General features: G+C 39.0%; 1 protein-coding gene across 1 annotated transcript; it reads left to right on the top strand.

Annotated features, from left to right (window-relative positions):
* The first annotated feature begins 628 nt into the window (after nt 1-628).
* Nucleotides 629-13,178, top strand: LOC117272750 (interleukin-13 receptor subunit alpha-1-like). The gene is made up of 10 exons (XM_033651795.2): nt 629-1,124; nt 4,338-4,477; nt 5,557-5,725; nt 6,052-6,142; nt 6,387-6,553; nt 6,681-6,811; nt 6,921-7,062; nt 11,093-11,192; nt 11,801-11,885; nt 11,971-13,178. Exons 1-10 carry the CDS (start codon nt 1,052-1,054, stop codon nt 12,067-12,069), a joined length of 1,197 nt encoding a protein of 398 aa, XP_033507686.1. The 5' UTR covers nt 629-1,051; the 3' UTR covers nt 12,070-13,178.
* The last annotated feature ends 246 nt before the right edge of the window (nt 13,179-13,424 follow it).

Raw genomic sequence — 13,424 nt, 5'->3', positions numbered from 1 at the left:
GAAATCAACACAAATAAACAACCTAGCTAACAAGCAATAATAAACAATGGACAAGAGGATACAGTTTTCTTTTTATTGTTATTTATTTTTCTGGGTGCGGCCTATGTCACTTATATGAAGATGTGCCACTGCCTTGGAGACAGCAGATGACGTAACAGTTTCACAGTTTCCATTCCATTTTGACCATGCTTGTCTTTAATCTGTCCCTTATTGGCTTAGATTAAAATATAGCAGTATTGTCAGCTAAAAATGAATTCTGTGAACTTTACTCCTGGCCAAGACAGGACACTCTTAAAATAGATTTTTGTTGTGGTAACTGAAAACATGTTGACTAATGATTCAGCTTGTGATCCATCTTTGAATCTAGCAGGGTTTCAGAAAACTATACAGCGGAGATCAATAGTGCAGTATGTTTCCTCTGTATGTTTTCCCTGACCCCGCACCATCAGTCTGTGCTGTTTGCTGCTACATAAAGCCATTATCATACAGTTAATCAGCTTATTGATTCACAGACTCATTTAGAGCCTGACGACTTCCTGGAGGAATGGATGGACACTTACGGCACTCAAGACCACACGCATGCGCTGTCTACCTTCATTTAAGAGCCTCACAGACAGTGTGCCTTAACTTTTAGTTCTTTACCGCTCAGTGTTTTGTTGGGACGCGTTGGATATTTTGTGCTGGACACTGTTGGGAAGAGGTTTTACATTATCACTGGGTCGCTGTGGTTTACGTGCTGTCCATACATCTTGCCTCCCACTCACACACTGACTCCGCCCCGCTGTTCCCGGTAGACCTGACTGAGTTGACACTGCGGAGACAACGAGACGATCAAAGTGCTGTGGGTGACTGCTTACTTTCCATTTTCCCAAGTGTTTTTTCTTCTTTTTCTCCTTCTTCTTTCTAATCCTGGACATCACGTCGTCTGTATTTGCCTACTTTTTACAGTAGCATTAACTGTTAAAGGATTTTTTTTGACTGGGAGCACAAGAGGATCCGAGGAGTTGACGCGTTCTCACATGGAATAAACGCTCAGACGCTCGAGGAGAACATGACTGTGACTCGGGAGTTTTTCACCTTTTTAACCTGCATCGCCATGTTAATGGTATACCACTGTAAAGCAGGTAAAGACACCTTCACTACCTGGTATTCAGATTTTATACGAGCTTGGTAAAGGTTTGAGTCGACTACACAACTAACCTGAAGTATGAAAGTCCAATTAGGCAGCTTTAATGACGCACTTCTAACTCTTCTGACAGAATATCATATTGGTAATGGGCTGCCATTAAAATGGTGGGTTTGTCAATGGCTGTTCATTTCAGGCAGGAGATTTAAAAAGCTGCCTGATAAACGAATAATCGATTATTATTATTTTTTTAATACCTTTTTCAGCTATAGGTCTATAGCCAACTAATCTATATTTTTATCTTAACTTATTTAGAGACTCTGTTCAGCCCTGGTTTGTTGGCTACCTGTTGTGTAATTACCGCCTGTAGCCTACTTACGAGGGTTCTACATCAGGGAGCACCTACGTCATGATTTGGACACTTATTCCGCAAAGACGTTGGCTGAGGTGATTTAGACACCTCCTTAAAAAACACCTCCAGACTCCCTAAAGTATTTTGTGCATAGTTTAGATGATAGGATACTTAATGGTTCTGCTGCTCAACAACAGAATTCACTACCTTGTCTTACGCACGGTAATTAGCCCTTGTTCAGATGTGATTGCGCCTCTATTTTGCAATTACAGAGTGCGAAATCAAAAATGTGGTGACATGAAACAAACCAAAGCTAAAATATATTAAAACCTGAAATTGTATATGTTGAAAGTAATAAAATATGGTGCCTAAACAGACAGATTTTTTAAAAGATTAAATTGTAGAAAGTAGAGCCACTTGTTAACTCAGTAAGCACTGGATCATACATTTTCGTTTATTTTGGAACATATATTTCGTTCATTTAATCTCTTTTGAAAAGATTAGCTGAAAATCCCCATGGCATAGCCTATTGAGAATGTAGCTACCTTATCCACATTTACCTGCACTGCCAAAACAAGCAACAAAAAACAAACAAACGAGAAGACTAGAACTAAAACAACAACCACTTCCTCATATTTGACCTCACGCAAAGTTATCCCTCATGTGAAACATTAACTCATTTATCATACTGAACCGTTTATAGCTCATTGAGTTAATATGTGATTTCACCTGGATTTTCACAAAATTTAACCTGGTCAGAAAATTGCATTCTTAGAGGAATGTCATAGGAATTTATTGGGACACTCAGTCCCCTTTTCCACTAAATTATCTCTGGTTCTTCAACTGGTTCCATTTTTAAGTTTTTAGTGGAAACATTGTAATTGAGGAGGTGTTATCAATGGAGGGCATTGCACAATGCCCAGTGGAAGTAAACAACACTTACAAAATCGTGGTTTACATTGATCACCTGCAAACTTTTGTTCTACTAGTACAGATACTTGTTTTTACCCCAAAAAACAAGCATGGACCAGCTATTAATGGCACCACTGCACGCTCTCTGACGATTTCTCACTTGACTTCTCCATTGTGACCTTCTCCATCCGCTCTTTCAAACCTGTAGAATATGACATGCCCACTGATGTCTTCATGGTTCACACTTACGGTCAAGGAAAACCTGCTGGTCTTTGGTTCCAGCTGAGAACCAACTTTTCAGGTTCTGAACTAATTTATTTTTGGTTGAAATGCTCTCAACGGTTCAAACTTGGGTGTCGGAACCACAACGGGACAGGTTTCATGTTGGTGGAGAAGGGGTATCAGTAAATCTGCTAACGAAAAGTGTTTGAGATCACACCAATCAGGTACAGTGATTGTAGAATAGAGCAAAATTATAACAAAAGTATAAGCTGCTGTGCAGTTTGCCACACTTTGGCTCATTTGTGCAGTTGGCAAATTTGTGAATCCTAGAATTAGCAAGGGAATGACCTGCTCTTTGCTCCTAATGTTGGCTAGCACTCGTTGCCTTCATTGGTTGGGTTTAGGCAAGAGAAGTGGGATTGGTTAGGGTTAGGGTAAGAATGTCAGGGTAAGCCAATCAGAGGTAGAGTAAGGTGGGTAGAGTAATTTGCAAATTTGCATGCAGTTGCAGACTTTGGTCAAATACAGTAGGAAGTGAATTGTCGCTTACGAGACATCACCACAACAGAGATCTTCAGAAAACGTGTTTTTATTTAAAACATTATGATATATTTATGCCTGCTTTTAAGGTGGGACACTCCAGGTGAAAACGTATCTTTTTCATGCTTTAGTCAGTTTGGAGATTTGGGCTTTTTTTTTTTTGCAACATGTCTTCTTTCAGATTAGTGAAAGGAAAACATCCATGTTAAATCACAAGTCACCCCACCTGCATTCCTGACTAGACCACTCAATCCAAAATACATATTCATTTTTGCTTTAGTTCAGATTTCTGTTTTGGAAATGTATGCAAATTACTGCATATTCATTTAGATGATACCTCATTTGTGTATTAAAACGTAAAAATTCAGGAAACTTGTAATACAGAAAATAACTGTCTTAATGTAAGTAATCATCTGGTGGGAGTTAAATTGTGATATCTATTAGTCAAAATGTTATACCCTATTCACCTCTAGTGTCTTATTTTTTATCTAAAAATGTATTGAGTTTTACAGTACATATCTTTATCTTTATCATTTTCTCACATAATGTTTTTTTTTTCACAAACTTTAAGACAGAAATCTCAGCTTCAGACACACTTAAATCATCAGACTTTACAGTTTCATTCCTATCTATATTTTAAAGGTTTTTACAGATGGGGTTGTTCATATATCACTGATAGCCTCATTTATAGAATATTTTATTCCTGAAAACGTGGCAGAATTTTTTTTTTTTTACAGCTGTTGACAGTATCTTCTGATTTATGAAGTGCTAAAAACAGATACCCAAAATTCCCTCTGTAAACAACTTTGATTCTAATATGTCAACAAAATGAAACAGTTTAATTAGATAGCGCCCCATTTGCATATTTAAAAATAAATTCAAGAAAACTTGTATAACAAAAAATAATGGTCTTAATCAAAGTAATCAACTGGTGAAATTTCATGAAAAACCTGAAAATGTCTACAAACCAGCAGCAGGAGCTGTGAAAGGAGTTGAGGTTTTACTTTGACTCTGATATGATCAGTGGCGTGTGTGATTCAAATAATAAATGGAAAAAGTGCATTCACTGACTATTGAGGCTAATTATAGCTTGTTGGGGTCATTTTATCCTGACCATGTTGTTAATTGTCCGTTGTTCGGTAAAGATTAATTACTCATTTCTTTTTTTCATTTCCCATCCTACAGATCGCCTTCCTCCTCCAACAGGGCTGTCATATAGGTGGCTCGACCCATTTACAGTCAACGTGTCCTGGCAGAAGCCCAGAGGTGTGGCAGATGGCGAGGTGCAATACAAATACCACCGGATGAAGGATGCAACAGATAATGTAAGAAACATGACGGAACTGGATCTCTTTGCTAGTGTTTGTGTGCTTGTTTGTCAGGGGGGTCTTGTGGTCTCCAGGTTGCATCAGTGGGGAATTACCTTATTTGTATGTTATTATTCATTTGTCCATTTATTCATTCATTCATTGAGAAGGAACAATTGAGCCATGCATTCAAGGTTCAAGAAATCTCTGGTATCCAAATTTATGAGTCAACTGTTGATAAGATTATTACCGGGCCATAGGACCACTCTTCCACTCACTGTGCTTAATGCAAGGCTCTCACTCTGACAGCTACCTCAGTCTTTATGCAGGTCTTTGTGAAATATCCTCCTCTGTTGTAACCCCTGACAGTGTAATATCACCTGCTGTAGGTTACAATATTCTCCCATCTGATCTCTCTGTGACTGTCCTGTCCCACTGACTGCCTCTCATATTAGACACGAACTGCTTTGCCTAGAAAGATGTCAAACCATTGGCAGGTTAATGTTTCCCAGTTGTTTCGGTCCTCCGATACCACCACTAAGTTGGCCCCCTTACCTTCGCAGTGGTGGATCTTCCTATAGATGACACAGGCAGCCGCCTGAGGCGCCACCCAGAGGGGCATGCCTTTGAAAAAATAAAAATAAAAATCTAACATAAGGCAAAAATAAACACCGATTGCTACGGTCAGTCTGTAGTAATGGTACCAGATCTAGCCCTGGCAATGCAGTTCATCTTAATGTGTTCATCAGTGAGTGATCATCTCAGTCATAACATGCTAGAGCTGGTGGAGAGGACGGAGAGCATTAGAGCAAAAGACTTGAAACTCCTTAAGGTTTAGTACAAGAATACAACAGTGTTCTTGCATGAAGCCCTTTGTCTAATAGATACAGCTGTTACAACCACACAAATAAATATACAAACCTTGGAATACTGTGGAATCACAATGATTTACATTGTTTAGATATGAAGCCCAGATGACAAATAATATACAAAAAGAAACGTTGTGAATGTTCTTGCAAATGCATTATCATGCTACCTGCTTGTTCCAATATGTGTCAGCATGACTGTCACTAAAGCCTGTGTTGTTGTTCCTGCAGTCATTGGCATGCAGCGAATGGAGAAATTTCACAGAGAACCTTCTCACAGAAGAGACGGGTTCCGATCGTTGGACGTTTGAAGTTTGGACTGTTGGCAGTCAAAACTGTGGCAAAAGTTTGAATGACAGCATACGTGTGCCTGTTACCATTCATGCCCCCAAGCCCAGAGGTAGGAAGCAAAAAGCTGAAAGTTGTCCTGATTATCCTGATGAATCTCCAGGGTTCTTGTAGAGCCTTAAAAAGTCTTAAATTAGATTTTCAGAGTTTAAGGTCATAAGATGTCGAAAAAAAAGTCCCTTTTTGAATTATGGTAGGTTTTGTATTTTGAGGTGATGCTTAGTTGTATGAAAAGTATCTCCCCAAAGATCCATTTACATAAATATGGTTTGGTCTTTGGTCACACACAGAGTAGCAACCCCAGATGATGCTTTGTAAGTCATATTTGATTATTTGCTACATGTATGCATGTGATATTTCTGTTATTGTACTATACAGCTGAAGTGAAGGACATCAAATGTTTCATCTCCAACAATGACGCGAACTGTTCCTGGATTTCAGGAGGCCAGCCTTTTAACATCTCCTATAGGTGAGAATCAAAGCCAAAATAAAGGAGATACCGTATGTCTCCAAACTAATGATGGCTGTGGGAATTAACTACAGGGACTATGTAATTGTTTTCATATAATACACTGTGCATCAGGCTATTACCATCATAATGTGTGGACCCTATGAACATCTAGTGGTGACTGAAGGAATTGCAGGAACTTGTTTCAGCCAAAGCCTTCCTTGCTCCGTGTTTCTCTGATCACCTGCCCGTTTTATCACCGCAGGACTTGTGGACGCACTGAGGAAGTCATGAAGAGGTTAAAAGAGTGCGATCAGCCTTACAGCAGTAGGACAAGGAATGGCTGTTACCTGAAATTTGATGCTGTCCACAATGACATCTGCATGGTTGTGGCCACTGAAGCTGGACAGAGCACCTTTAAACCTCCACGCAGTAAGTATTAATGTCATCACACATTTTGAAAATAAATATAAAACATTTTTCTGTTAGAATAGTTTTATAACCAGTGATTAAATCTTATCTTTGGGTGAAAAAATATTGGATATATTTTGTCTTCCAGTGATACATTCACCAAAACTGAACATCAAAGAAGAAAACAATAGCCTCAACCTGAGCTGGACACTTCCAAAGATCGTAAAAGATATGTGCTGGGAATTGGAGGTCTGCTTCAAGCAATGCAATATGCCTAAAGTAAGTAGGAGAATTTAACTGTTTATCCTATTAGTTTAAAGTCACACAGACAGTTTTTCTATACCTGACAAAATGCAGCAGTGTGGTTTAATGCGTTTCCTATTTTTAGGAATGCCGGACCTTAAACTACGAAACACAGCCTATGCAGGTGACCTATGATAAAAGGTGCCGTTACGAGTTCCAATCCAGAGCCAAAACTACGAACTACTGCGGGAATATATCCAGTGACTTCGGTGACGTTGTATTCTATGGTAATTGTTCAACCAATTATACTTTACACTCATTTCCCAAAGTGTATTTATTTACAAAGACCAAGTATAGTTGTAACATTTTTTTTTTTACTTAGCTACTGAATTTTTGTGTTAGAGCTCTCGAATTTTGACGCAAGGAACCCTTATTTATTTACTACAAATAGCAGTGTTTCTAACCTCTCCAACTACATCAAAGTGTCATTACCTGATGTCAAATACAAGGAGTTCCTTTGGTACAACCTGCCCCACTAACTCAGCAACTTTATGGAAGCATATAAGAGACATAAGTATTCGGATTTTAACAGCCACTGAATAGAATAAGAGATGAGATAGAACGTTATTTATCCCGAGGGAAATTATTACTTCATACTGAAATTTAAACAGCACTGAATTCGTAGAATTGAAATGTTTTACTTTGGAAACCATGAATCTAAAATTATTTTTTATGACCTGAATTCACATCTGACCTGAATTTTTTTCAACATTAACAAATTCAGGCCTAAGTTGAATTTTTTTTTTTAGATCTGAATGTGACCAATCACATTATATATATATATATATATATATATATATATATATATATATATATATATATATATATACAGTACAGGCCAAAAGTTTGGACACACCTTCTCATTCAATGCGTTTTCTTTATTTTCATGACTATTTACATTGTAGATTCTCACTGAAGGCATCAAAACTAAGAATGAACACATGTGGAGTTATGTACTTAACAAAAAAAGGTGAAATAACTGAAAACATGTTTTATATTCTAGTTTCTTCAAAATAGCCACCCTTTGCTCTGATTACTGCTTTGCACACTCTTGGCATTCTCTCCATGAGCTTCAAGAGGTAGTCACCTGAAATGGTTTCCACTTCACAGGTGTGCCTTATCAGGGTTAATTAGTGGAATTTCTTGCTTTATCAATGGGGTTGGGACCATCAGTTGTGTTGTGCAGAAGTCAGGTTAATACACAGCCGACAGCCCTATTGGACAACTGTTAAAATTCATATTATGGCAAGAACCAATCAGCTAACTAAAGAAAAACGAGTGGCCATCATTACTTTAAGAAATGAAGGTCAGTCAGTCCGGAAAATTGCAAAAACTTTAAATGTGTCCCCAGGTGGAGTCGCAAAAACCATCAAGCGCTACAACGAAACTGGCACACATGAGGACTGACCCAGGAAAGGAAGACCAAGAGTCACCTCTGCTTCTGAGGATAAGTTCATCCGAGTCACCAGCCTCAGAAATGGCAAGTTAACAGCAGCTCAGATCAGAGACCAGATGAATGCCACACAGAGTTCTAGCAGCAGACCCATCTCTAGAACAACTGTTAAGAGGAGACTGCGCCAATCAGGCCTTCATGGTCAAATAGCTGCTAGGAAACCACTGCTAAGGAGAGGCAACAAGCAGAAGAGATTTGTTTGGGCCAAGAAACACAAGGAATGGACATTAGACCAGTGGAAATCTGTGCTTTGGTCTGATGAGTCCAAATTTGAGATCTTTGGTTCCAAGCGCCGTGTCTTTGTGAGACGCAGAAAAGGTGAACGGATGGATTCCACATGCCTGGTTCCCACTGTGAAGCATGGAGGAGGAGGTGTGATGGTGTGGGGGTGTTTTGCTGGTGACACTGTTGGGGATTTATTCAAAATTGAAGGCACACTGAACCAGCATGGCTACCACAGCATCCTGCAGCGACATGCCATCCCATCCGGTTTGCGTTTAGTTGGACGATCATTTATTTTTCAACAGGACAATGACCCCAAACACACCTCCAGGCTGTGTAAGGGCTATTTGACCAAGAAGGAGAGTGATGGAGTGCTGCGGCAGATGACCTGGCCTCCACAGTCACCGGACCTGAACCCAATCGAGATGGTTTGGGGTGAGCTGGACCGCAGAGTGAAGGCAAAGGGGCCAACAAGTGCTAAACACCTCTGGGAACTCCTTCAAGACTGTTGGAAAACCATTTCAGGTGACTACCTCTTGAAGCTCATGGAGAGAATGCCAAGAGTGTGCAAAGCAGTAATCAGAGCAAAGGGTGGCTATTTTGAAGAAACTAGAATATAAAACATGTTTTCAGTTATTTCACCTTTTTTTGTTAAGTACATAACTCCACATGTGTTCATTCATAGTTTTGATGCCTTCAGTGAGAATCTACAATGTAAATAGTCATGAAAATAAAGAAAACGCATTGAATGAGAAGGTGTGTCCAAACTTTTGGCCTGTACTGTATATATAAATATATATATATATATATATGTATATATATATAATCTCTTAATTGCTTCCATACAAGTTGTAACAATAAGAATGACAATGACAAATTAAAAATTACACATGAGCCTCAAACACTGAGTTTCTGCAATCTGATACATTTTTTTTTTGCACAGATTTGTGCGTTTTCTGCATCTATTTATGGTGTAATGTCTTTAGTTTTGTCAAAATAAAATTCCTTTGCTACACTTATGCTTGTACCTATCAGATGCCTAGTACCTCATGTAGAGTCCAAAATACAAGTCTGCTGCCTCAATCAAGTAACCAGTCAAGATATCCTCTTGCTGCCCATTGCAGACTTTCTGACCAAACAGGGCAGCTGTGTTGATCCTCTTTCTCTCAAGTTTTGTAATCTCTTGCAGTATCCGCTTAATGTTACATGGCAGAAAGAGTACATCTGCAAACACACCCCTATCAGTTTTTCACGCCAACTTTCCTGCCATGTTGAATGAAGAAGTAAGACAGAGAGATTGTGTTTAGTTATCTCTGGGGTTAATTGTGACACAAGTTTTATATAATTTTCATATGTATGTTTTTTTTTAAGTTTGATAAGGAAGTGAAATCCATTTTAACAATGACATGATTCCTGAAATCTCATGAAGCAAACACTGGAAAATAGTGCACTGATTTTCCCCAACTTTCTCCAGCAACTTAAAGACTTCTGTACAGAAGTATATAGTAGCAAATGAGAGGGGGAGGACAGTCAATGCAGCTAAAATAACATGACAATTGCATTTCAGCCAATTTCAGGTGAGCTCGTTGTAGATTTGTGTCATACCAGTTTGACGTTTGACATTTTTTCCATCTTGCTAACGTATCTGTAAGCCTGACACATGTGGTCAAACTGTCCCAGTTTCAGTAGAGCTGGACTGCAGGTGACTGGCATTAGACGAGAGCGGGTCGGAGTCACAAAACCATTGCAAAGTTTAAATGTCCTTGTTTATGGGATTTGTGAGGTAATGCATGTATGAGATACCCTACATGTGTATGAACAGGGCATTTGAATACTATTTTTGATGTTGATTACCATGGCAATGATTGAAGCTTCGAAGCATTTTATGGGCTGTAAGAAGATGTTTTAGAAAAATAAACAGTAGGCCTGTATCTCAATACAATAATAAAATAATAGAACAATTGTCAAGCGTTTGGGAAAAAAAAAAAAAAATATATATATATATATATATATATGTGTGTGTATATAAATTAAAAAAAGCCTATTATATATGATCGAAAAAATCCTAAGAATATCAGTGTACAATATTCACAGGAAGTAATCTGCTCACAATTCATCCAAGTTGCTCGTTTTCCACATACTTGGATTAATTATCAGTTATTAAATGTAATATGAAATATCTATAAAATATGTCAGTCAGGCGTTGTTCGTTTACTCAATGACAGTAAAAGGGTCCCTTAAGGAAAAATGTTGGGAACCACTGTTTTAACCCATCATTTAGCCAGTATTGGACACCATCAGTTGTTCCCCATTATGTTGAAGAGCTTTTAAAAGTTATGGTATTATTAGTATTATTAAGAGTCATCTTTGGTGTTTTTTCTGCATATAGAAGTTATTAACCAATGCTTTTTATGAGAAAATCACACATTGACTTTGACTGCAACTATTGCATTAAGACTTGGAAGTTTCTCCACTTCCTAATGTGCTGCAACAATATTTTGTCAACTATCACATGTAACATAAGAAAAAATGTCTTGAAAATGTCTTGAAAGCTGAAGGAAAGGTGTCTCTCTTCATCACAGGTACCAATGAGCCTCCTGATGAGACTCTGACCGTGGTTGCCATCGTCGTCCCTATTATTCTGTCTGCCTGCATCATTCTGTCCTGCTACTGTTTCAGGAGGTACGTTTTGGAATCAGGATGATAGTGCAAAGTACATGTCTGGGCACCCACATTGCTTTATAGCAAATTTTGCAATCTATTTCATGAGTGGATGTTGTAAAGTGCCACTCTGTAGGACAGCATTACATGTTTCTCAAAAACCAAGAACCAGATTATCAGGAAATATGTTGTGCATGAATGTCCTGTGACATGGAGGAACCTGATCATTCTGGTGGAACTCTACTGCCAATTGTATGCAAACTCTGACCTTTAAAGCTTCCAGGAAGTTGGTGTTACTTTTTAACTGCACCTAACTCTCTTGGAGTGCTGCTGCTGGAGTGCTTCAGGGTTCAATCAGAGCACAGAGTGGGTGTGGGTAGAAAATATTTAACAAATCGACTCCACCCTCAGGCACAGATAGTCAGGTGTTTAATCTGAGCAACAATAAAAAGAAAAATATAAGAAAGGAATGTTCAAGTCATTCAAGTCATTGCTTTCTACCAAACTATACCCACCAACCCTATCACCGTGCGGAAAGAAAGCATGCATCTACTCGAGACATATGACATCTTTGGTGCTGGAGGTATTGTGCACTGGTTGTTAATTTCTGTCATTGTGTCTCCTTGTAGGCACAGCTCCATTATTTGCCCCATCATACCAGATCCTTCTGCAATATTCAAGGAAATGATGATGAATGGAAACAAAGAAGTTAAGGTAAAGTTTAGAAAAAAATATGAATGCTCTTCTCACCTGATCTCTCTATCTCCACAATCACTCATTACACTGTTCTGTGTTTTAGACTGCAGAAGAGAGTCTGTACACGCCGATGCCAGAACCCGTTGAATCCTGCAAAATAACCCTCATCGCTGAAAACAGTATCCTCCAGCAAAACTCCTGATGTGTGCAATTACACTGCAATGCCTGCAGTTTAGGTGGACTTCAACAGTGGGTGAATTCATCAGGCACATTTACAGAATAACTTAACACCAGGCTGAAAGGCTTTGTACCTCTGACCTCTTCTGGTGTAAAGTGTCAAGTCTGCTGCACCTCTGTGTGTCACCTTTACTATTACTCAACTGACTTTGTATCAGTGCAACCAGGGAAGAACTTTGACCACTAGAGGGCAGCAAAACACAACATTTTCAGCTGCTTTTCTGTCACTATCTCAGGTAGTGTTGATGTACTCTGCCGAGGCCTGTCACGAACAGGATAAGGAAATACACTGAATCCTTGGAGCTACCTTGAAAAAAAAAAGCCACCAGGCTGTGGACCCGGAAATGTTAACAGGACAAGAAAGTTTGTCAGGCCTGCACTGTGCTGATATGCTCCCATTGAGCACTGGAGGAGGAAGACTAGGACTGGGTGGGTCATGTGTTTGGTCGGATAGATTACAAGTAGGTCAGCAAGAGCTGTATTTACTAGGAACTGTCCCACTGGGAAGAGGAGGTGTCCCTGGGAATCTGCTGTGCAGATCTAAGAGAATATAACTAGAAGAGGGGAAATGATTAAAAAAAAAGGGGCATTTGCATTGGTCATGCTCGTGGGAATGTTAAGCAAATGCAAGTATGACTGCTGTCATGGCAGCTAGACAATGGGCAGGAAGCAGTAAACGAAATGGAAAGCACACGCTTCCAGGGATCCCTAAGCAGTTCTTACAGTAGTTAAAATATGTATCTTGAAAATCTGACCATGTGGTGTTAAGCATTTTCACCCTTTCCACACAAACTTGCACCTTTTTTTTGAAAAGAGAACAATGATAGAGCATGTGAAGACATCTGACAGCAGTTTAGCAGTCATGGGTTGATTTAGCGTAATCCACTGTCTGCTTGCTAACACACTAATTCCAAAAATGCCACATCACTATTAGTCACACAGTCTTCCTTCCTGAAACCGAGGGAAGCTTTGTGTTTTGCCCCCTGTTGCTTTGTGACATTTACCAACACTATTTGTTGGGTGATTATTGACCATTTTCACTGCTTTAACAGAGAATAAAGAAAGACAACAGTGGTCGCTTGGTTGTGATTCTTGATGTTACCCATCAGTGGTTGATTTCAGTCTTCTTTGTAGTCCTAGTTTCATAATGGACTTGTCACAGCTTGTTGCTTGTGGAGCTCCAAGATGTTATTTTTTCAACATTCCTACTAAAGTAACAAAACAAAAATATCAACTCAGGTCTTAATGTTAATAAATCATACTAATGTTGGGATACTTCTAGTTTACAGATCAGTAATTAACCATAAGTAGGATTAGCTT

This window comes from Epinephelus lanceolatus, chromosome 22 (genome assembly GCF_041903045.1).
Source record: "Epinephelus lanceolatus isolate andai-2023 chromosome 22, ASM4190304v1, whole genome shotgun sequence".
Classification (NCBI taxonomy): Eukaryota; Metazoa; Chordata; class Actinopteri; order Perciformes; family Serranidae; genus Epinephelus; species Epinephelus lanceolatus.
Note: the sequence above shows the minus strand (reverse complement) of the source record. Positions and strands in the feature narration are given on the sequence as shown.